Below are 20,504 nucleotides of genomic sequence, written 5' to 3' on the forward strand. Positions count from 1 at the left end.
GGGCGAGTGGATAAAGGTTCCCTGGTCCTCCATAGGGCAGATGAGAATGGAGACCACGTGGACCCCCATAGGGAAGAGGAGAATGGAGACCCCCCTGACCCTGTTCAGAAGGGAGCAGCATAGAGACTTTTTTTTTTCCTTTTAATTTTTTTTTTTCCTTTTTCAAATTTCTTTTATATTTCTGTAGCAGTAAATCAGGATGTTGATGGAAGTCTCTGGCTCTGTTCCCAAGAGGGCAGCCTTTGGACACAGCCCATGAACACGGCATTGGAGTTGCTTTGTTACCAAAACTGCAGAAAAAAAATGAAACTCTCCAACAACATCTTTTCAGTGTCAGAGAAGCAGGCATCCTTTTATTCTGGCCAGGATATGCAATTGAATTATTTCATCCATACATGCCTGGCCTGTGCAGTGAAAATCACTCTGTCACTCTGACCTCCATGATTCTTTAGCAGACTTCCCTCATATTTCTCCATAAAAACCCCAAATAAATGCTCCTTTGTTGGAAAGAGGGAGACTGACTCAACCGATGTTGATCAATCAGGCTCGATTTTATTTGTTTTCTCGCTTACATTTATATTCTAAATAATTAGTTCATACATATTGCAAAAGCCAAGCTCCTGATTGGTAGTGACTACACAATAGCTTACTTCACGCTATAGCAGCAGATTGCAACAGTTGTATGGCCTTGTAATGTTCAGTTCTTCTTTTCTCATGATCTCAGTTTCTCTCCCTCATCCTCATGCTGGCCTTGTCCTAGCTTCTAGTTACAATATTAGTCTAAGAGCTATTGTGTCCCTTATCCTCTACCCATTCCTCAGCTATCTTCTCCACAGCATGAATGCCCTACATCATCTCCCCAAAGTCCTGAAAGCCCCAGGAGGTCCATGCTGGCTCAATGTTCTCCAGCTGTATCTGACTTGATAGGAAGGGCTTAGAACTTTCCAGGAACGTCCATGCCTGTTCATCTAATCTTGATAGCAGGAAAAATGGTGGAGAAGGTCACACTTGGCCCTGCTGGGAAGTGATGGAAGGACCCGCCAGTGTCAGCCATGGGCAGCATGGAGATAAGAGAGGGAAACTCCTGTCTACCTGATTGATTATCCCACTGCCATATGGTCACCTGGCTCATGGGTGATGGGAAGGCAATGCAGGTTCTATTTCAGGATATTAAGAGGAGTTTTGATCCTGTCCCTGAGAGAATCCTTCTGGAGCAGGAGTCCGGGTGTGAGATGAGCAGGGACAGGGTGTGCCGGGTGAAGAACGGGCTGATGTACTGGTTTTCAATGGGATAGGATCCATTTTCTTCCCAGTAAGTGGCCCAGCACAGGGTGTGGATTCAGGATGGGAGCGTAGTGGATAGCGCACGGATGGTTTGGATGTTGCCAAGCAGGGCTTGCCCGATTCAAGGCCTTTGCAGTGTCCTGCTGGACAATCCATGTCCCATGCTCTGCCAGCAAGGAGGTGACACCATCACCATTCCCCTCCTCATCCCTCTGCCCTACTTAGACAAAAGATCTTCCATCCTCTCTGCTCCAGAGGGCCCTCAAGTGCCCACAGGGAGCCCCTTTCTCCCTCCTGTGGCACAGGAGAGCGCTGGGTGAGGCGGGGCCGTGATGGCACAAAGGGGCCGAGCGCTGGTGTGAGGCAGGGCTGTGATGTCACACGGCTGTCCTGGCCACAGCACTGTGACATCACCGCGCCAGGCCCAGAGAAGCCGGGCCAGCATCAACAGCTGCCAGTGCAGTCGCCATGGGACGTGCCGTAGCCATGTGTGACGGAGCTGTCCTGGCGACTGTGCTTGTCCTGCTGCTGGCCGCTGTGGCTGTCTGCTGGGCCCTTGGCCACTGGACACCACGGAGGCGGCAGACAGGACCAGCAAAGAGGCGCAAGCGCCCCGGGGTCCGGCCCAGAGGCTCATGGAGGAAGCGGGGAGCCCCTGCGGCTCCCAGGTCCTCCAGGCCTCGGGCGACCCCTCACAAGCGGCCAGGTGCTCCCGCCAGCCCCGTGGACAGCTCCTGCAGCTGCAGCCCCTGTGTGGCTGTGGCCCAAGAGCTGCAGGAGCTGATGATCTTGCACTGGGCTGGCACTGGGACATCTGTGCCGCTCTACGCTGGGATGTGGCAGGCGTTGTGGAAAGAGCTGGAGGAGCTGGGGAAGCGAGGCCACCTGCCCTGCTGTGGCTCATCCAGCTCCTCCAGAAGCCTCCATCCCAGAAAGAGGCTGCTCCCAACAAGATTCTCCATCTCTGGGAGAGCCTCTAGCCCTGCAAGGATGGCACTCCAGCAGAGACCCGCCATCCATGCAGGGACCTCAGGCTGTCAGAGAACGTCCATCCTGCCTGGAGCCTCCACCATCTCTGACAGCCTCCATCCCTCAGAGAGGCTCAGTGAGACCTGTCAGCCTGCAGAAGGTGCACAGCCCGTGGACAGGTCTCCCAGCTCCCATGGACTGCTGGACTCCAGCAACACGGGCACAACCCCGAGCATTGACATGGCCGGGGAAGGCCCGCAGGTCCAGGTGGGAGCCCAGCCCGAGCCAGGGGAGCCATCCCAGGAGCCGGTGGGGGAGCAGCAAGTGTCCTGGAGCCAGGAGTTGGCAGCCCAGAGCTCCCAGGACATTGTGCCGGCTGTGCCAGCTGGCAACAGCCCATGCCTGGAGATGGAGGTGATCCTCGAGACACCAAGGAGCTTCCTCCATCTCCAGGAAGCTGCTGTGAGACAGCCACCACCGAGCAGTAACTACTCTCTAGTAGAAGGTGAGATCTGAGGAGCTATCTGAGGCTCCCCTGGGGTTCTTGAGGGGCAATCCCAGGCCAGGCCAGGGCCTCTGAGAGCAGCCCAGTCCCTGGCTACTTTCAGTGCCTCTGATGCCAGGGCTTGAGAAAACCCCTCTCTGGTTTGCAGCTGCTCCTGGGACCCCCCCGTGCGAAGTGTCGGGCTGTAGCCCCGGCTGTCCAGAGCACGGGAGTGCTGCTCAGGACGCCGGGGAGAGCGACGGTGCCGCCCTGCCCCGCTGCCCCGCGGCTCCTGCAGCCGCCTGTGCGCGCTGCCCCGGCCCAGCTGTGCCGCTCGCCAGCCCCAGGGCTGCAGGGCGGGGGCCGCTGCCCGGCGCGCAGCAGGAAGCAGGTCAGAGCAAGGTGGCCCGCTTCGCTGGCGGGCACTTGGGGGGCTGGCGGGCGCAGGGCTGATGGCTCGCTCTTGGCCGCAGGGCAAAAGAAGAAGCAGCTGCAGGAGCTGTACGAGCTGGGCCCGCAGCTGGGGAGCGGTGGCTTCGGCACCGTTTTCTCGGGAACCCGCCTGTGTGATGGGAGCCCGGTAAGTGGCCGGGAGGGCCGGGCACGGGCCAAGGGTCAGGGGCGGGACGGGGCAGGGCTGGAGCTCAGCCCCCCTGTCTCGATGGCTTGCAGGTGGCCATCAAGCGCGTGGCCCGCGAGGACGTCCTGCAGTGGGACGAGCTGGTGAGTGAGCGGGCCCAGCGGGCCAGAGCGGGCCGTGGCGGGCAGGGATGAGCCCGGGCCCGAGGGCGGGGCTGGCGGGGGCAGCGGGCGTGAGCTCAGCGTGCGAGGCCGAGCGTGGCGGGCCCGGGGATGCCAAACACCGGTGCTGGCTCCAGGCAGGGGGGCACCTCCCAAGCACTCCCTGCTTCGGGAGGAATCCCAGGCACCAGGGAGGCTGCCCAAAGGGGCAGTCACTGGGGCATGGCAGGCAGGGGGCAGCGCGGCCACAGGGCAGCATCAGGCCTGCTGGAGGCATTGTCTTGTCCTGACAGCCCGACGGCACCCGTGTTCCCCTGGAGATTGTCCTGCTGGAGAAGGTGGGCTCTGGCTGCCACAACATCATCCAGCTCCTCGACTGGTTTGAGCAGCCAGACAGCTTCCTGCTCGTCATGGAGCGTCCGGAGCGGTCCCAGGATCTCTTGGCCATCCTGCTGGAGCAAGAGTTCCTGTCCGAGGAGGCGGCGCGCTGGCTTTTCTGCCAGGTGCTGGAGGCCGTGCGGCACTGCACCGCCTGCGGCGTCCTGCACCGGGACATCAAGCCAAACAACCTCCTCGTGGACCCGGAGACCGGCGAGCTGAAGCTGATCGACTTCGGTTGCGGCACCTTCCTCCAGGAGCAGGTCTTCAGGACATTTGCGGGTGAGCCCCAGGCCGGGCCCTGCTCCCAGTGCCAGGCACTGCTGGGCCCCGTTCCCTCCTGGGCTGCGGCTGCGGCATTCAGCCGGCTGCCGGCTGCCCTGTGGCCCGGGGCAGATGCTGTGCCCCAGGAGCGGCTGCCGGCCCTGCCCACAGAGGGCGGCTGCAAAAGCCAGGCCGCGGCCCCGGGGCTTGGCAGGCCCACCAGGGCTTGGGCTGCTCTGCTGGACTGCTCTGCCTTGCACGATGGGTTCTTGGCTTTGCCCTGTGATCTGGGGGGTGCAGGGTGGCCTGGGGGGAAGTTGTGGCCTGTGGTGCAGGGCCTGCCTCTGCCAGGAGGCCGGCACCAGGCTCTGGAAGCCAGCAGCCTGCACCTGGACAGCGCTGCCTCTGTCCCCTAGGAACACACATCTTCAGCCCACCCGAGTGGATCAGCCTTGGCTTCTACCACGGCCATTCAGCCACCATCTGGTCCCTGGGTGTGCTGCTCTATGTCATGGTCTGTGGCAGCCTCCCCTTCCGGGAGGACCATGACATCGTGTCGGGGCAGCTCTCCTTCAGGCGGCAGGTCTCTCCAGGTGGGTGTCCGGCCTCAAGAAGGCAGGCTTTGGCAGATGGCCCAGCGGCCCAGCGGCCCAGCACGGCCCTCAGGCAGCTGGGCGGGAGGTCAGTGTGCCCTCCAGGGCTGGCTGCAGGAGGTGGCCCGTGACGGGCTGGCTGTGGCCCGCTGGCTGAAGGAGGTGGCGCTTGTCCTGCCGTGCCGCTGTCCCGCCAAGGGCAGCCCTGAGCACACGCAGCGTGGCCCGGGTTCTGCAGGCGCCGGCAGCAGCTGGGCAGGAGCCTTCTGCAAGTGACCGGCGCTTTCTGCCTTCTCTCCCCAGAGTGCCAACATCTGATCCACTGGTGCTTGTCCAAGCACTACGTGGACCGGCCAGAGCTGGAGGAGATCCTGTGCCACCCTTGGGTGTGTGGCGGGAGGCTTTGATGCCTTGGCGGAGCCTCTGCAGCACCCACTGTTGGGGAAGATGAAACAGGGAAACCTTATAAATATGATTGCTTAGGAGAAGATTCTGAAAATATGAAACCTGGAATTGAAATAGAAATGGGAGCTTACTTTGAGTTGTAGGATACCAAGTCTTAGTTAGTATATAACCTGAAGACAATAGCCTGGCCAGCTGAAGGAGAATCCCTTTTGATTCAGCAATACCTTTCTGCTGGCTAAGGGATCCAAAGGTCAATGTAGCAAAATAGGAAAATCTAAAGAGTAGTTTTTAGAGTTTAAAATATAACGTATGGTAATGTAGTAGTTTTTCTAGGCTGTATGTAGATTCTATGGGATTTTGTGTCTTGTATTGATTGGTCACTGTAAATTAGAATATTCATCACAAAAGGAGATACAATGCATTGTAACAAAGATCTCGCTCTCACTCTTTTCCCTGCTCTCTTACCTCTGCTCTCTTCCCCCTGCACTCTGACCCCTGCCACCTTGCTCCTTCGCTCCCCTCTTCTTAGCCCATCCCCTCTTGTTCTTTCTCTCTCTCTCTTTGGGACTTCCCTTCAGCCGAGGCTGGTGGCTGAAGGCAAGGCCCTTTCTACCCATGACCCTTGCAATAAAACCACATATTCTAGAATATCACAGGTCAGCAGAGTTCCTTGTCCCTGTAAGCCACGGATGCTCCTACAGCCCACTTACCGAGTCCCACACAGGACTGAGGGTCCCAAAAATAAAACATCTACCAACCCATTCTGGGCTGTCAAGTCTGGTCCTTGTTAGCAACTTCCGCTAAAGAAACCCGTTGGAAAAGTGCAAATCACAGTGTTCCCTTCAGCCTCTGTCACGCTTTTGAGGCCTTTCCTCCTGATCGGTAGATCTGTCTGCCAGAGTGCAGACAGAGGGAGCCCTTAGTGCAGGACTGCCTGCTCCCTCAGAGCCATGGGTGTCAGCAGGACCTGCTCATCCCTGAGGATGCAGATGGCCAAGCAAAGCCTGAAATCAAAGATGTGGGCCCAGCCCACAGATGTACAGCAATGGGAGAAGGGTGTGTCCCAGGAGAGAATATCCTGGTGCTGCCACTTTCCAGTCCATGGAGCTGAGGAAAATGCAGCTGTGGCATAGGAGAAGACCCTTGGTGTGGTGCTGGACAAGATCTTCCAGCAGCAAAGCAGATCTTGTCATGTCCAGCTAACTATGTGGATTAGGCAGTGGAGGAGCAGGAAGAGGAAGATCTCCACAGTTGGGTTACTCAGGGCAAGTGCCTGCATCACTCCCAGCACCTGCGTGAAAGCTGCTGGACTGGAGATGGAAGAAGCCCTTAGGGCAGGACTGCCTGCTCCCTTAGAGCCACCGCTGTCTGCAGAAGCTGCTCATCCCTGAGGATGCAGATGGCCAGGAAATGCCAGAAGTAAAAAGGGAGCCCAGCTTCCTCCAAGATGGTCCCAGAGGCTCAGCAGCGGGTGTCCTGGAGGTGCCAGTTCCCTGTCCATGGCTCCCACAATGCTTTGGTCAAAGTTAGGATAAACACAGACCTACTCTGTCCCTGTCCTAAAAGGGGAGGAGATTGGAGACCCCCGAGGTGCTCAAAAGGGGCGAGTGGATAAAGGTTCCCTGGTCCTCCATAGGGCAGATGAGAATGGAGACCACGTGGACCCCCATAGGGAAGAGGAGAATGGAGACCCCCCTGACCCTGTTCAGAAGGGAGCAGCATAGAGACTTTTTTTTTCCTTTTAATTTTTTTTTTTCCTTTTTAAAATTTCTTTTATATTTCTGTAGCAGTAAATCAGGATGTTGATGGAAGTCTCTGGCTCTGTTCCCAAGAGGGCAGCCTTTGGACGCAGCCCATGAACACGGCATTGGAGTTGCTTTGTTACCAAAACTGCAGAAAAAAAATGAAACTCTCCAACAACATCTTTTCAGTGTCAGAGAAGCAGGCGTCCTTTTATTCTGGCCAGGATATGCAATTGAATTATTTCATCCATACATGCCTGGCCTGTGCAGTGAAAATCACTCTGTCACTCTGACCTCCATGATTCTTTAGCAGACTTCCCTCATATTTCTCCATAAAAACCCCAAATAAATGCTCCTTTGTTGGAAAGAGGGAGACTGACTCAACCGATGTTGATCAATCAGGCTCGATTTTATTTGTTTTCTCGCTTACATTTATATTCTAAATAATTAGTTCATACATATTGCAAAAGCCAAGCTCCTGATTGGTAGTGACTACACAATAGCTTACTTCACGCTATAGCAGCAGATTGCAACAGTTGTATCGCCTTGTAATGTTCAGTTCTTCTTTTCTCATGATCTCGGTTTCTCTCCCTCATCCTCATGCTGGCCTTGTCCTAGCTTCTAGTTACAATATTAGTCTAAGAGCTATTGTGTCCCTTATCCTCTACCCATTCCTCAGCTATCTTCTCCACAGCATGAATGCCCTACATCATCTCCCCAAAGTCCTGAAAGCCCCAGGAGGTCCATGCTGGCTCAATGTTCTCCAGCTGTATCTGACTTGATAGGAAGGGCTTAGAACTTTCCAGGAACGTCCATGCCTGTTCATCTAATCTTGATAGCAGGAAAAATGGTGGAGAAGGTCACACTTGGCCCTGCTGGGAAGTGATGGAAGGACCCGCCAGTGTCAGCCATGGGCAGCATGGAGATAAGAGAGGGAAACTCCTGTCTACCTGATTGATTATCCCACTGCCATATGGTCACCTGGCTCATGGGTGATGGGAAGGCAATGCAGGTTCTATTTCAGGATATTAAGAGGAGTTTTGATCCTGTCCCTGAGAGAATCCTTCTGGAGCGGGAGTCCGGGTGTGAGATGAGCAGGGACAGGGTGTGCCGGGTGAAGAACGGGCTGATGTACTGGTTTTCAATGGGATAGGATCCATTTTCTTCCCAGTAAGTGGCACAGCACAGGGTGTGGATTCAGGATGGGAGTGTAGTGGATAGCGCACGGATGGTTTGGATGTTGCCAAGCAGGGCTTGCCCGATTCAAGGCCTTTGCAGTGTCCTGCTGGACAATCCATGTCCCATGCTCTGCCAGCAAGGAGGTGACACCATCACCATTCCCCTCCTCATCCCTCTGCCCTACTTAGACAAAAGATCTTCCATCCTCTCTGCTCCAGAGGGCCCTCAAGTGCCCACAGGGAGCCCCTTTCTCCCTCCTGTGGCACAGGAGAGCGCTGGGTGAGGCGGGGCCGTGATGGCACAAAGGGGCCGAGCGCTGGTGTGAGGCAGGGCTGTGATGTCACACGGCTGTCCTGGCCACAGCACTGTGACATCACCGCGCCAGGCCCAGAGAAGCCGGGCCAGCATCAACAGCTGCCAGTGCAGTCGCCATGGGACGTGCCGTAGCCATGTGTGACGGAGCTGTCCTGGCGACTGTGCTTGTCCTGCTGCTGGCCGCTGTGGCTGTCTGCTGGGCCCTTGGCCACTGGACACCACGGAGGCGGCAGACAGGACCAGCAAAGAGGCGCAAGCGCCCCGGGGTCCGGCCCAGAGGCTCATGGAGGAAGCGGGGAGCCCCTGCGGCTCCCAGGTCCTCCAGGCCTCGGGCGACCCCTCACAAGCGGCCAGGTGCTCCCGCCAGCCCCGTGGACAGCTCCTGCAGCTGCAGCCCCTGTGTGGCTGTGGCCCAAGAGCTGCAGGAGCTGATGATCTTGCACTGGGCTGGCACTGGGACATCTGTGCCGCTCTACGCTGGGATGTGGCAGGCGTTGTGGAAAGAGCTGGAGGAGCTGGGGAAGCGAGGCCACCTGCCCTGCTGTGGCTCATCCAGCTCCTCCAGAAGCCTCCATCCCAGAAAGAGGCTGCTCCCAACAAGATTCTCCATCTCTGGGAGAGCCTCTAGCCCTGCAAGGATGGCACTCCAGCAGAGACCCGCCATCCATGCAGGGACCTCAGGCTGTCAGAGAACGTCCATCCTGCCTGGAGCCTCCAGCATCTCTGACAGCCTCCATCCCTCAGAGAGGCTCAGTGAGACCTGTCAGCCTGCAGAAGGTGCACAGCCCGTGGACAGGTCTCCCAGCTCCCATGGACTGCTGGACTCCAGCAACACGGGCACAACCCCGAGCATTGACATGGCCGGGGAAGGCCCGCAGGTCCAGGTGGGAGCCCAGCCCGAGCCAGGGGAGCCATCCCAGGAGCCGGTGGTGGAGCAGCAAGTGTCCTGGAGCCAGGAGTTGGCAGCCCAGAGCTCCCAGGACATTGTGCCGGCTGTGCCAGCTGGCAACAGCCCATGCCTGGAGATGGAGGTGATCCTCGAGACACCAAGGAGCTTCCTCCATCTCCAGGAAGCTGCTGTGAGACAGCCACCACCGAGCAGTAACTACTCTCTAGTAGAAGGTGAGATCTGAGGAGCTATCTGAGGCTCCCCTGGGGTTCTTGAGGGGCAATCCCAGGCCAGGCCAGGGCCTCTGAGAGCAGCCCAGTCCCTGGCTACTTTCAGTGCCTCTGATGCCAGGGCTTGAGAAAACCCCTCTCTGGTTTGCAGCTGCTCCTGGGACCCCCCCGTGCGAAGTGTCGGGCTGTAGCCCCGGCTGTCCAGAGCACGGGAGTGCTGCTCAGGACGCCGGGGAGAGCGACGGTGCCGCCCTGCCCCGCTGCCCCGCGGCTCCTGCAGCCGCCTGTGCGCGCTGCCCCGGCCCAGCTGTGCCGCTCGCCAGCCCCAGGGCTGCAGGGCGGGGGCCGCTGCCCGGCGCGCAGCAGGAAGCAGGTCAGAGCAAGGTGGCCCGCTTCGCTGGCGGGCACTTGGGGGGCTGGTGGGCGCAGGGCTGATGGCTCGCTCTTGGCCGCAGGGCAAAAGAAGAAGCAGCTGCAGGAGCTGTACGAGCTGGGCCCGCAGCTGGGGAGCGGTGGCTTCGGCACCGTTTTCTCGGGAACCCGCCTGTGTGATGGGAGCCCGGTAAGTGGCCGGGAGGGCCGGGCACGGGCCAAGGGTCAGGGGCGGGACGGGGCAGGGCTGGAGCTCAGCCCCCCTGTCTCGATGGCTTGCAGGTGGCCATCAAGCGCGTGGCCCGCGAGGACGTCCTGCAGTGGGACGAGCTGGTGAGTGAGCGGGCCCAGCGGGCCAGAGCGGGCCGTGGCGGGCAGGGATGAGCCCGGGCCCGAGGGCGGGGCTGGCGGGGGCAGCGGGCGTGAGCTCAGCGTGCGAGGCCGAGCGTGGCGGGCCCGGGGATGCCAAACACCGGTGCTGGCTCCAGGCAGGGGGGCACCTCCCAAGCACTCCCTGCTTCGGGAGGAATCCCAGGCACCAGGGAGGCTGCCCAAAGGGGCAGTCACTGGGGCATGGCAGGCAGGGGGCAGCGCGGCCACAGGGCAGCATCAGGCCTGCTGGAGGCATTGTCTTGTCCTGACAGCCCGACGGCACCCGTGTTCCCCTGGAGATTGTCCTGCTGGAGAAGGTGGGCTCTGGCTGCCACAACATCATCCAGCTCCTCGACTGGTTTGAGCAGCCAGACAGCTTCCTGCTCGTCATGGAGCGTCCGGAGCGGTCCCAGGATCTCTTGGCCATCCTGCTGGAGCAAGAGTTCCTGTCCGAGGAGGCGGCGCGCTGGCTTTTCTGCCAGGTGCTGGAGGCCGTGCGGCACTGCACCGCCTGCGGCGTCCTGCACCGGGACATCAAGCCAAACAACCTCCTCGTGGACCCGGAGACCGGCGAGCTGAAGCTGATCGACTTTGGTTGCGGCACCTTCCTCCAGGAGCAGGTCTTCAGGACATTTGCGGGTGAGCCCCAGGCCGGGCCCTGCTCCCAGTGCCAGGCACTGCCGGGCCCCGTTCCCTCCTGGGCTGCGGCTGCGGCATTCAGCCGGCTGCCGGCTGCCCTGTGGCCCGGGGCAGATGCTGTGCCCCAGGAGCGGCTGCCGGCCCTGCCCACAGAGGGCGGCTGCAAAAGCCAGGCCGCGGCCCCGGGGCTTGGCAGGCCCACCAGGGCTTGGGCTGCTCTGCTGGCCTGCTCTGCCTTGCACGATGGGTTCTTGGCTTTGCCCTGTGATCTGGGGGGTGCAGGGTGGCCTGGGGGGAAGTTGTGGCCTGTGGTGCAGGGCCTGCCTCTGCCAGGAGGCCGGCACCAGGCTCTGGAAGCCAGCAGCCTGCACCTGGACAGCGCTGCCTCTGTCCCCTAGGAACACACATCTTCAGCCCACCCGAGTGGATCAGCCTTGGCTTCTACCACGGCCATTCAGCCACCATCTGGTCCCTGGGTGTGCTGCTCTATGTCATGGTCTGTGGCAGCCTCCCCTTCCGGGAGGACCATGACATCGTGTCGGGGCAGCTCTCCTTCAGGCGGCAGGTCTCTCCAGGTGGGTGTCCGGCCTCAAGAAGGCAGGCTTTGGCAGATGGCTCAGCGGCCCAGCGGCCCAGCACGGCCCTCAGGCAGCTGGGCGGGAGGTCAGTGTGCCCTCCAGGGCTGGCTGCAGGAGGTGGCCCGTGACGGGCTGGCTGTGGCCCGCTGGCTGAAGGAGGTGGCGCTTGTCCTGCCGTGCCGCTGTCCCGCCAAGGGCAGCTCTGAGCACACGCAGCGTGGCCCGGGTTCTGCAGGCGCCGGCAGCAGCTGGGCAGGAGCCTTCTGCAAGTGACCGGCGCTTTCTGCCTTCTCTCCCCAGAGTGCCAACATCTGATCCACTGGTGCTTGTCCAAGCACTACGTGGACCGGCCAGAGCTGGAGGAGATCCTGTGCCACCCTTGGGTGTGTGGCGGGAGGCTTTGATGCCTTGGCGGAGCCTCTGCAGCACCCACTGTTGGGGAAGATGAAACAGGGAAACCTTATAAATATGATTGCTTAGGAGAAGATTCTGAAAATATGAAACCTGGAATTGAAATAGAAATGGGAGCTTACTTTGAGTTGTAGGATACCAAGTCTTAGTTAGTATATAACCTGAAGACAATAGCCTGGCCAGCTGAAGGAGAATCCCTTTTGATTCAGCAATACCTTTCTGCTGGCTAAGGGATCCAAAGGTCAATGTAGCAAAATAGGAAAATCTAAAGAGTAGTTTTTAGAGTTTAAAATATAACGTATGGTAATGTAGTAGTTTTTCTAGGCTGTATGTAGATTCTATGGGATTTTGTGTCTTGTATTGATTGGTCACTGTAAATTAGAATATTCATCACAAAAGGAGATACAATGCATTGTAACAAAGATCTCGCTCTCACTCTTTTCCCTGCTCTCTTACCTCTGCTCTCTTCCCCCTGCACTCTGACCCCTGCCACCTTGCTCCTTCGCTCCCCTCTTCTTAGCCCATCCCCTCTTGTTCTTTCTCTCTCTCTCTTTGGGACTTCCCTTCAGCCGAGGCTGGTGGCTGAAGGCAAGGCCCTTTCTACCCATGACCCTTGCAATAAAACCACATATTCTAGAATATCACAGGTCAGCAGAGTTCCTTGTCCCTGTAAGCCACGGATGCTCCTACAGCCCACTTACCGAGTCCCACACAGGACTGAGGGTCCCAAAAATAAAACATCTACCAACCCATTCTGGGCTGTCAAGTCTGGTCCTTGTTAGCAACTTCCGCTAAAGAAACCCGTTGGAAAAGTGCAAATCACAGTGTTCCCTTCAGCCTCTGTCACGCTTTTGAGGCCTTTCCTCCTGATCGGTAGATCTGTCTGCCAGAGTGCAGACAGAGGGAGCCCTCAGTGCAGGACTGCCTGCTCCCTCAGAGCCATGGGTGTCAGCAGGACCTGCTCATCCCTGAGGATGCAGATGGCCAAGCAAAGCCTGAAATCAAAGATGTGGGCCCAGCCCACAGATGTACAGCAATGGGAGAAGGGTGTGTCCCAGGAGAGAATATCCTGGTGCTGCCACTTTCCAGTCCATGGAGCTGAGGAAAATGCGGCTGTGGCATAGGAGAAGACCCTTGGTGTGGTGCTGGACAAGATCTTCCAGCAGCAAAGCAGATCTTGTCATGTCCAGCTAACTATGTGGATTAGGCAGTGGAGGAGCAGGAAGAGGAAAATCTCCACAGTTGGGTTACTCAGGGCAAGTGCCTGCATCACTCCCAGCACCTGCGTGAAAGCTGCTGGACTGGAGATGGAAGAAGCCCTTAGGGCAGGACTGCCTGCTCCCTTAGAGCCACCGCTGTCTGCAGAAGCTGCTCATCCCTGAGGATGCAGATGGCCAGGAAATGCCAGAAGTAAAAAGGGAGCCCAGCTTCCTCCAAGATGGTCCCAGAGGCTCAGCAGCGGGTGTCCTGGAGGTGCCAGTTCCCTGTCCATGGCTCCCACAATGCTTTGGTCAAAGTTAGGATAAACACAGACCTACTCTGTCCCTGTCCTAAAAGGGGAGGAGATTGGAGACCCCCGAGGTGCTCAAAAGGGGCGAGTGGATAAAGGTTCCCTGGTCCTCCATAGGGCAGATGAGAATGGAGACCACGTGGACCCCCATAGGGAAGAGGAGAATGGAGACCCCCCTGACCCTGTTCAGAAGGGAGCAGCATAGAGACTTTTTTTTTCCTTTTAATTTTTTTTTTCCTTTTTAAAATTTCTTTTATATTTCTGTAGCAGTAAATCAGGATGTTGATGGAAGTCTCTGGCTCTGTTCCCAAGAGGGCAGCCTTTGGACACAGCCCATGAACACGGCATTGGAGTTGCTTTGTTACCAAAACTGCAGAAAAAAAATGAAACTCTCCAACAACATCTTTTCAGTGTCAGAGAAGCAGGCATCCTTTTATTCTGGCCAGGATATGCAATTGAATTATTTCATCCATACATGCCTGGCCTGTGCAGTGAAAATCACTCTGTCACTCTGACCTCCATGATTCTTTAGCAGACTTCCCTCATATTTCTCCATAAAAACCCCAAATAAATGCTCCTTTGTTGGAAAGAGGGAGACTGACTCAACCGATGTTGATCAATCAGGCTCGATTTTATTTGTTTTCTCGCTTACATTTATATTCTAAATAATTAGTTCATACATATTGCAAAAGCCAAGCTCCTGATTGGTAGTGACTACACAATAGCTTACTTCACGCTATAGCAGCAGATTGCAACAGTTGTATCGCCTTGTAATGTTCAGTTCTTCTTTTCTCATGATCTCAGTTTCTCTCCCTCATCCTCATGCTGGCCTTGTCCTAGCTTCTAGTTACAATATTAGTCTAAGAGCTATTGTGTCCCTTATCCTCTACCCATTCCTCAGCTATCTTCTCCACAGCATGAATGCCCTACATCATCTCCCCAAAGTCCTGAAAGCCCCAGGAGGTCCATGCTGGCTCAGTGTTCTCCAGCTGTATCTGACTTGATAGGAAGGGCTTAGAACTTTCCAGGAACGTCCATGCCTGTTCATCTAATCTTGATAGCAGGAAAAATGGTGGAGAAGGTCACACTTGGCCCTGCTGGGAAGTGATGGAAGGACCCGCCAGTGTCAGCCATGGGCAGCATGGAGATAAGAGAGGGAAACTCCTGTCTACCTGATTGATTATCCCACTGCCATATGGTCACCTGGCTCATGGGTGATGGGAAGGCAATGCAGGTTCTATTTCAGGATATTAAGAGGAGTTTTGATCCTGTCCCTGAGAGAATCCTTCTGGAGCGGGAGTCCGGGTGTGAGATGAGCAGGGACAGGGTGTGCCGGGTGAAGAACGGGCTGATGTACTGGTTTTCAATGGGATAGGATCCATTTTCTTCCCAGTAAGTGGCCCAGCACAGGGTGTGGATTCAGGATGGGAGTGTAGTGGATAGCGCACGGATGGTTTGGATGTTGCCAAGCAGGGCTTGCCCGATTCAAGGCCTTTGCAGTGTCCTGCTGGACAATCCATGTCCCATGCTCTGCCAGCAAGGAGGTGACACCATCACCATTCCCCTCCTCATCCCTCTGCCCTACTTAGACAAAAGATCTTCCATCCTCTCTGCTCCAGAGGGCCCTCAAGTGCCCACAGGGAGCCCCTTTCTCCCTCCTGTGGCACAGGAGAGCGCTGGGTGAGGCGGGGCCGTGATGGCACAAAGGGGCCGAGCGCTGGTGTGAGGCAGGGCTGTGATGTCACACGGCTGTCCTGGCCACAGCACTGTGACATCACCGCGCCAGGCCCAGAGAAGCCGGGCCAGCATCAACAGCTGCCAGTGCAGTCGCCATGGGACGTGCCGTAGCCATGTGTGACGGAGCTGTCCTGGCGACTGTGCTTGTCCTGCTGCTGGCCGCTGTGGCTGTCTGCTGGGCCCTTGGCCACTGGACACCACGGAGGCGGCAGACAGGACCAGCAAAGAGGCGCAAGCGCCCCGGGGTCCGGCCCAGAGGCTCATGGAGGAAGCGGGGAGCCCCTGCGGCTCCCAGGTCCTCCAGGCCTCGGGCGACCCCTCACAAGCGGCCAGGTGCTCCCGCCAGCCCCGTGGACAGCTCCTGCAGCTGCAGCCCCTGTGTGGCTGTGGCCCAAGAGCTGCAGGAGCTGATGATCTTGCACTGGGCTGGCACTGGGACATCTGTGCCGCTCTACGCTGGGATGTGGCAGGCGTTGTGGAAAGAGCTGGAGGAGCTGGGGAAGCGAGGCCACCTGCCCTGCTGTGGCTCATCCAGCTCCTCCAGAAGCCTCCATCCCAGAAAGAGGCTGCTCCCAACAAGATTCTCCATCTCTGGGAGAGCCTCTAGCCCTGCAAGGATGGCACTCCAGCAGAGACCCGCCATCCATGCAGGGACCTCAGGCTGTCAGAGAACGTCCATCCTGCCTGGAGCCTCCAGCATCTCTGACAGCCTCCATCCCTCAGAGAGGCTCAGTGAGACCTGTCAGCCTGCAGAAGGTGCACAGCCCGTGGACAGGTCTCCCAGCTCCCATGGACTGCTGGACTCCAGCAACACGGGCACAACCCCGAGCATTGACATGGCCGGGGAAGGCCCGCAGGTCCAGGTGGGAGCCCAGCCCGAGCCAGGGGAGCCATCCCAGGAGCCGGTGGTGGAGCAGCAAGTGTCCTGGAGCCAGGAGTTGGCAGCCCAGAGCTCCCAGGACATTGTGCCAGCTGTGCCAGCTGGCAACAGCCCATGCCTGGAGATGGAGGTGATCCTCGAGACACCAAGGAGCTTCCTCCATCTCCAGGAAGCTGCTGTGAGACAGCCACCACCGAGCAGTAACTACTCTCTAGTAGAAGGTGAGATCTGAGGAGCTATCTGAGGCTCCCCTGGGGTTCTTGAGGGGCAATCCCAGGCCAGGCCAGGGCCTCTGAGAGCAGCCCAGTCCCTGGCTACTTTCAGTGCCTCTGATGCCAGGGCTTGAGAAAACCCCTCTCTGGTTTGCAGCTGCTCCTGGGACCCCCCCGTGCGAAGTGTCGGGCTGTAGCCCCGGCTGTCCAGAGCACGGGAGTGCTGCTCAGGACGCCGGGGAGAGCGACGGTGCCGCCCTGCCCCGCTGCCCCGCGGCTCCTGCAGCCGCCTGTGCGCGCTGCCCCGGCCCAGCTGTGCCGCTCGCCAGCCCCAGGGCTGCAGGGCGGGGGCCGCTGCCCGGCGCGCAGCAGGAAGCAGGTCAGAGCAAGGTGGCCCGCTTCGCTGGCGGGCACTTGGGGGGCTGGTGGGCGCAGGGCTGATGGCTCGCTCTTGGCCGCAGGGCAAAAGAAGAAGCAGCTGCAGGAGCTGTACGAGCTGGGCCCGCAGCTGGGGAGCGGTGGCTTCGGCACCGTTTTCTCGGGAACCCGCCTGTGTGATGGGAGCCCGGTAAGTGGCCGGGAGGGCCGGGCACGGGCCAAGGGTCAGGGGCGGGACGGGGCAGGGCTGGAGCTCAGCCCCTCTGTCTCGATGGCTTGCAGGTGGCCATCAAGCGCGTGGCCCGCGAGGACGTCCTGCAGTGGGACGAGCTGGTGAGTGAGCGGGCCCAGCGGGCCAGAGCGGGCCGTGGCGGGCAGGGATGAGCCCGGGCCCGAGGGCGGGGCTGGCGGGGGCAGCGGGCGTGAGCTCAGCGTGCGAGGCCGAGCGTGGCGGGCCCGGGGATGCCAAACACCGGTGCTGGCTCCAGGCAGGGGGGCACCTCCCAAGCACTCCCTGCTTCGGGAGGAATGCCAGGCACCAGGGAGGCTGCCCAAAGGGGCAGTCACTGGGGCATGGCAGGCAGGGGGCAGCGCGGCCACAGGGCAGCATCAGGCCTGCTGGAGGCATTGTCTTGTCCTGACAGCCCGACGGCACCCGTGTTCCCCTGGAGATTGTCCTGCTGGAGAAGGTGGGCTCTGGCTGCCACAACATCATCCAGCTCCTCGACTGGTTTGAGCAGCCAGACAGCTTCCTGCTCGTCATGGAGCGTCCGGAGCGGTCCCAGGATCTCTTGGCCATCCTGCTGGAGCAAGAGTTCCTGTCCGAGGAGGCGGCGCGCTGGCTTTTCTGCCAGGTGCTGGAGGCCGTGCGGCACTGCACCGCCTGCGGCGTCCTGCACCGGGACATCAAGCCAAACAACCTCCTCGTGGACCCGGAGACCGGCGAGCTGAAGCTGATCGACTTCGGTTGCGGCACCTTCCTCCAGGAGCAGGTCTTCAGGACATTTGCGGGTGAGCCCCAGGCCGGGCCCTGCTCCCAGTGCCAGGCACTGCAGGGCCCCGTTCCCTCCTGGGCTGTGGCTGCGGCATTCAGCCGGCTGCCGGCTGCCCTGTGGCCCGGGGCAGATGCTGTGCCCCAGGAGCGGCTGCCGGCCCTGCCCACAGAGGGCGGCTGCAAAAGCCAGGCCGCGGCCCCGGGGCTTGGCAGGCCCGCCAGGGCTTGGGCTGCTCTGCTGGCCTGCTCTGCCTTGCACGATGGGTTCTTGGCTTTGCCCTGTGATCTGGGGGGTGCACGGTGGCCTGGGGGGAAGTTGTGGCCTGTGGTGCAGGGCCTGCCTCTGCCAGGAGGCCGGCACCAGGCTCTGGAAGCCAGCAGCCTGCACCTGGACAGCGCTGCCTCTGTCCCCTAGGAACACACATCTTCAGCCCACCCGAGTGGATCAGCCTTGGCTTCTACCACGGCCATTCAGCCACCATCTGGTCCCTGGGTGTGCTGCTCTATGTCATGGTCTGTGGCAGCCTCCCCTTCCGGGAGGACCATGACATCGTGTCGGGGCAGCTCTCCTTCAGGCGGCAGGTCTCTCCAGGTGGGTGTCCGGCCTCAAGAAGGCAGGCTTTGGCAGATGGCTCAGCGGCCCAGCGGCCCAGCACGGCCCTCAGGCAGCTGGGCGGGAGGTCAGTGTGCCCTCCAGGGCCGGCTGCAGGAGGTGGCCCGTGACGGGCTGGCTGTGGCCCGCTGGCTGAAGGAGGTGGCGCTTGTCCTGCCGTGCCGCTGTCCCGCCAAGGGCAGCCCTGAGCACACGCAGCGTGGCCCGGGTTCTGCAGGCGCCGGCAGCAGCTGGGCAGGAGCCTTCTGCAAGTGACCGGCGCTTTCTGCCTTCTCTCCCCAGAGTGCCAACATCTGATCCACTGGTGCTTGTCCAAGCACTACGTGGACCGGCCAGAGCTGGAGGAGATCCTGTGCCACCCTTGGGTGTGTGGCGGGAGGCTTTGATGCCTTGGCGGAGCCTCTGCAGCACCCACTGTTGGGGAAGATGAAACAAGGAAACCTTATAAATATGATTGCTTAGGAGAAGATTCTGAAAATATGAAACCTGGAATTGAAATAGAAATGGGAGCTTACTTTGAGTTGTAGGATACCAAGTCTTAGTTAGTATATAACCTGAAGACAATAGCCTGGCCAGCTGAAGGAGAATCCCTTTTGATTCAGCAATACCTTTCTGCTGGCTAAGGGATCCAAAGGTCAATGTAGCAAAATAGGAAAATCTAAAGAGTAGTTTTTAGAGTTTAAAATATAACGTATGGTAATGTAGTAGTTTTTCTAGGCTGTATGTAGATTCTATGGCATTTTGTGTCTTGTATTGATTGGTCACTGTAAATTAGAATATTCATCACAAAAGGAGATACAATGGATTGTAACAAAGATCTCGCTCTCACTCTTTTCCCTGCTCTCTTACCTCTGCTCTCTTCCCCCTGCACTCTGACCCCTGCCACCTTGCTCCTTCGCTCCCCTCTTCTTAGCCCATCCCCTCTTGTTCTTTCTCTCTCTCTCTTTGGGACTTCCCTTCAGCCGAGGCTGGTGGCTGAAGGCAAGGCCCTTTCTACCCATGACCCTTGCAATAAAACCACATATTCTAGAATATCACAGGTCAGCAGAGTTCCTTGTCCCTGTAAGCCACGGATGCTCCTACAGCCCACTTACCGAGTCCCACACAGGACTGAGGGTCCCAAAAATAAAACATCTACCAACCCATTCTGGGCTGTCAAGTCTGGTCCTTGTTAGCAACTTCAGCTAAAGAAACCCATTGGAAAAGTGCAAATCACAGTGTTCCCTTCAGCCTCTGTCACGCTTTTGAGGCCTTTCCTCCTGATCGGTAGATCTGTCTGCCAGAGTGCAGACAGAGGGAGCCCTCAGTGCAGGACTGCCTGCTCCCTCAGAGCCATGGGTGTCAGCAGGACCTGCTCATCCCTGAGGATGCAGATGGCCAAGCAAAGCCTGAAATCAAAGATGTGGGCCCAGCCCACAGATGTACAGCAATGGGAGAAGGGTGTGTCCCAGGAGAGAATATCCTGGTGCTGCCACTTTCCAGTCCATGGAGCTGAGGAAAATGCGGCTGTGGCATAGGAGAAGACCCTTGGTGTGGTGCTGGACAAGATCTTCCAGCAGCAAAGCAGATCTTGTCATGTCCAGCTAACTATGTGGATTAGGCAGTGGAGGAGCAGGAAGAGGAAAATCTCCACAGTTGGGTTACTCAGGGCAAGTGCCTGCATCACTCCCAGCACCTGCGTGAAAGCTGCTGGACTGGAGATGGAAGAAGCCCTTAGGGCAGGACTGCCTGCTCCCTTAGAGCCACCGCTGTCTGCAGAAGCTGCTCATCCCTGAGGATGCAGATGGCCAGGAAATGCCAGAAGTAAAAAGGGAGCCCAGCTTCCTCCAAGATGGTCCCAGAGGCTCAGCAGCGGGTGTCCTGGAGGTGCCAGTTCCCTGTCCATGGCTCCCACAATGCTTTGGTCAAAGTTAGGATAAACACAGACCTACTCTGTCCCTGTCCTAAAAGGGGAGGAGATTGGAGACCCCCGAGGTGCTCAAAAGGGGCGAGTGGATAAAGGTTCCCTGGTCCTCCATAGGGCAGATGAGAATGGAGACCACGTGGACCCCCATAGGGAAGAGGAGAATGGAGACCCCCCTGACCCTGTTCAGAAGGGAGCAGCATAGAGACTTTTTTTTTCCTTTTAATTTTTTTTTTCCTTTTTAAAATTTCTTTTATATTTCTGTAGCAGTAAATCAGGATGTTGATGGAAGTCTCTGGCTCTGTTCCCAAGAGGGCAGCCTTTGGACACAGCCCATGAACACGGCATTGGAGTTGCTTTGTTACCAAAACTGCAGAAAAAAAATGAAACTCTCCAACAACATCTTTTCAGTGTCAGAGAAGCAGGCATCCT

The 20,504-nt window shown here is 58.2% G+C and overlaps 1 protein-coding gene across 1 annotated transcript; it reads left to right on the forward strand.

The window, feature by feature from the left end:
• Nucleotides 1–15,187: 15,187 nt before the first annotated feature.
• Nucleotides 15,188–18,555, forward strand: LOC310917237 (serine/threonine-protein kinase pim-1-like; the record flags this gene model as incomplete). The annotated part of the gene is made up of 6 exons (XM_083875322.1): nucleotides 15,188–15,425; nucleotides 16,646–16,752; nucleotides 16,845–16,895; nucleotides 17,207–17,573; nucleotides 17,972–18,148; nucleotides 18,452–18,555. The coding sequence occupies 6 exons, from the start codon at nucleotides 15,188–15,190 to the stop codon at nucleotides 18,553–18,555; spliced, it is 1,044 nt and encodes a 347-aa protein (XP_083731448.1).
• Between the last annotated feature and the right edge of the window lie 1,949 nt (nucleotides 18,556–20,504).

Source organism: Zosterops lateralis (assembly GCF_965231275.1).
Source record: "Zosterops lateralis genome assembly, chromosome: 19".
In the NCBI taxonomy this organism is placed as follows: Eukaryota; Metazoa; Chordata; class Aves; order Passeriformes; family Zosteropidae; genus Zosterops; species Zosterops lateralis.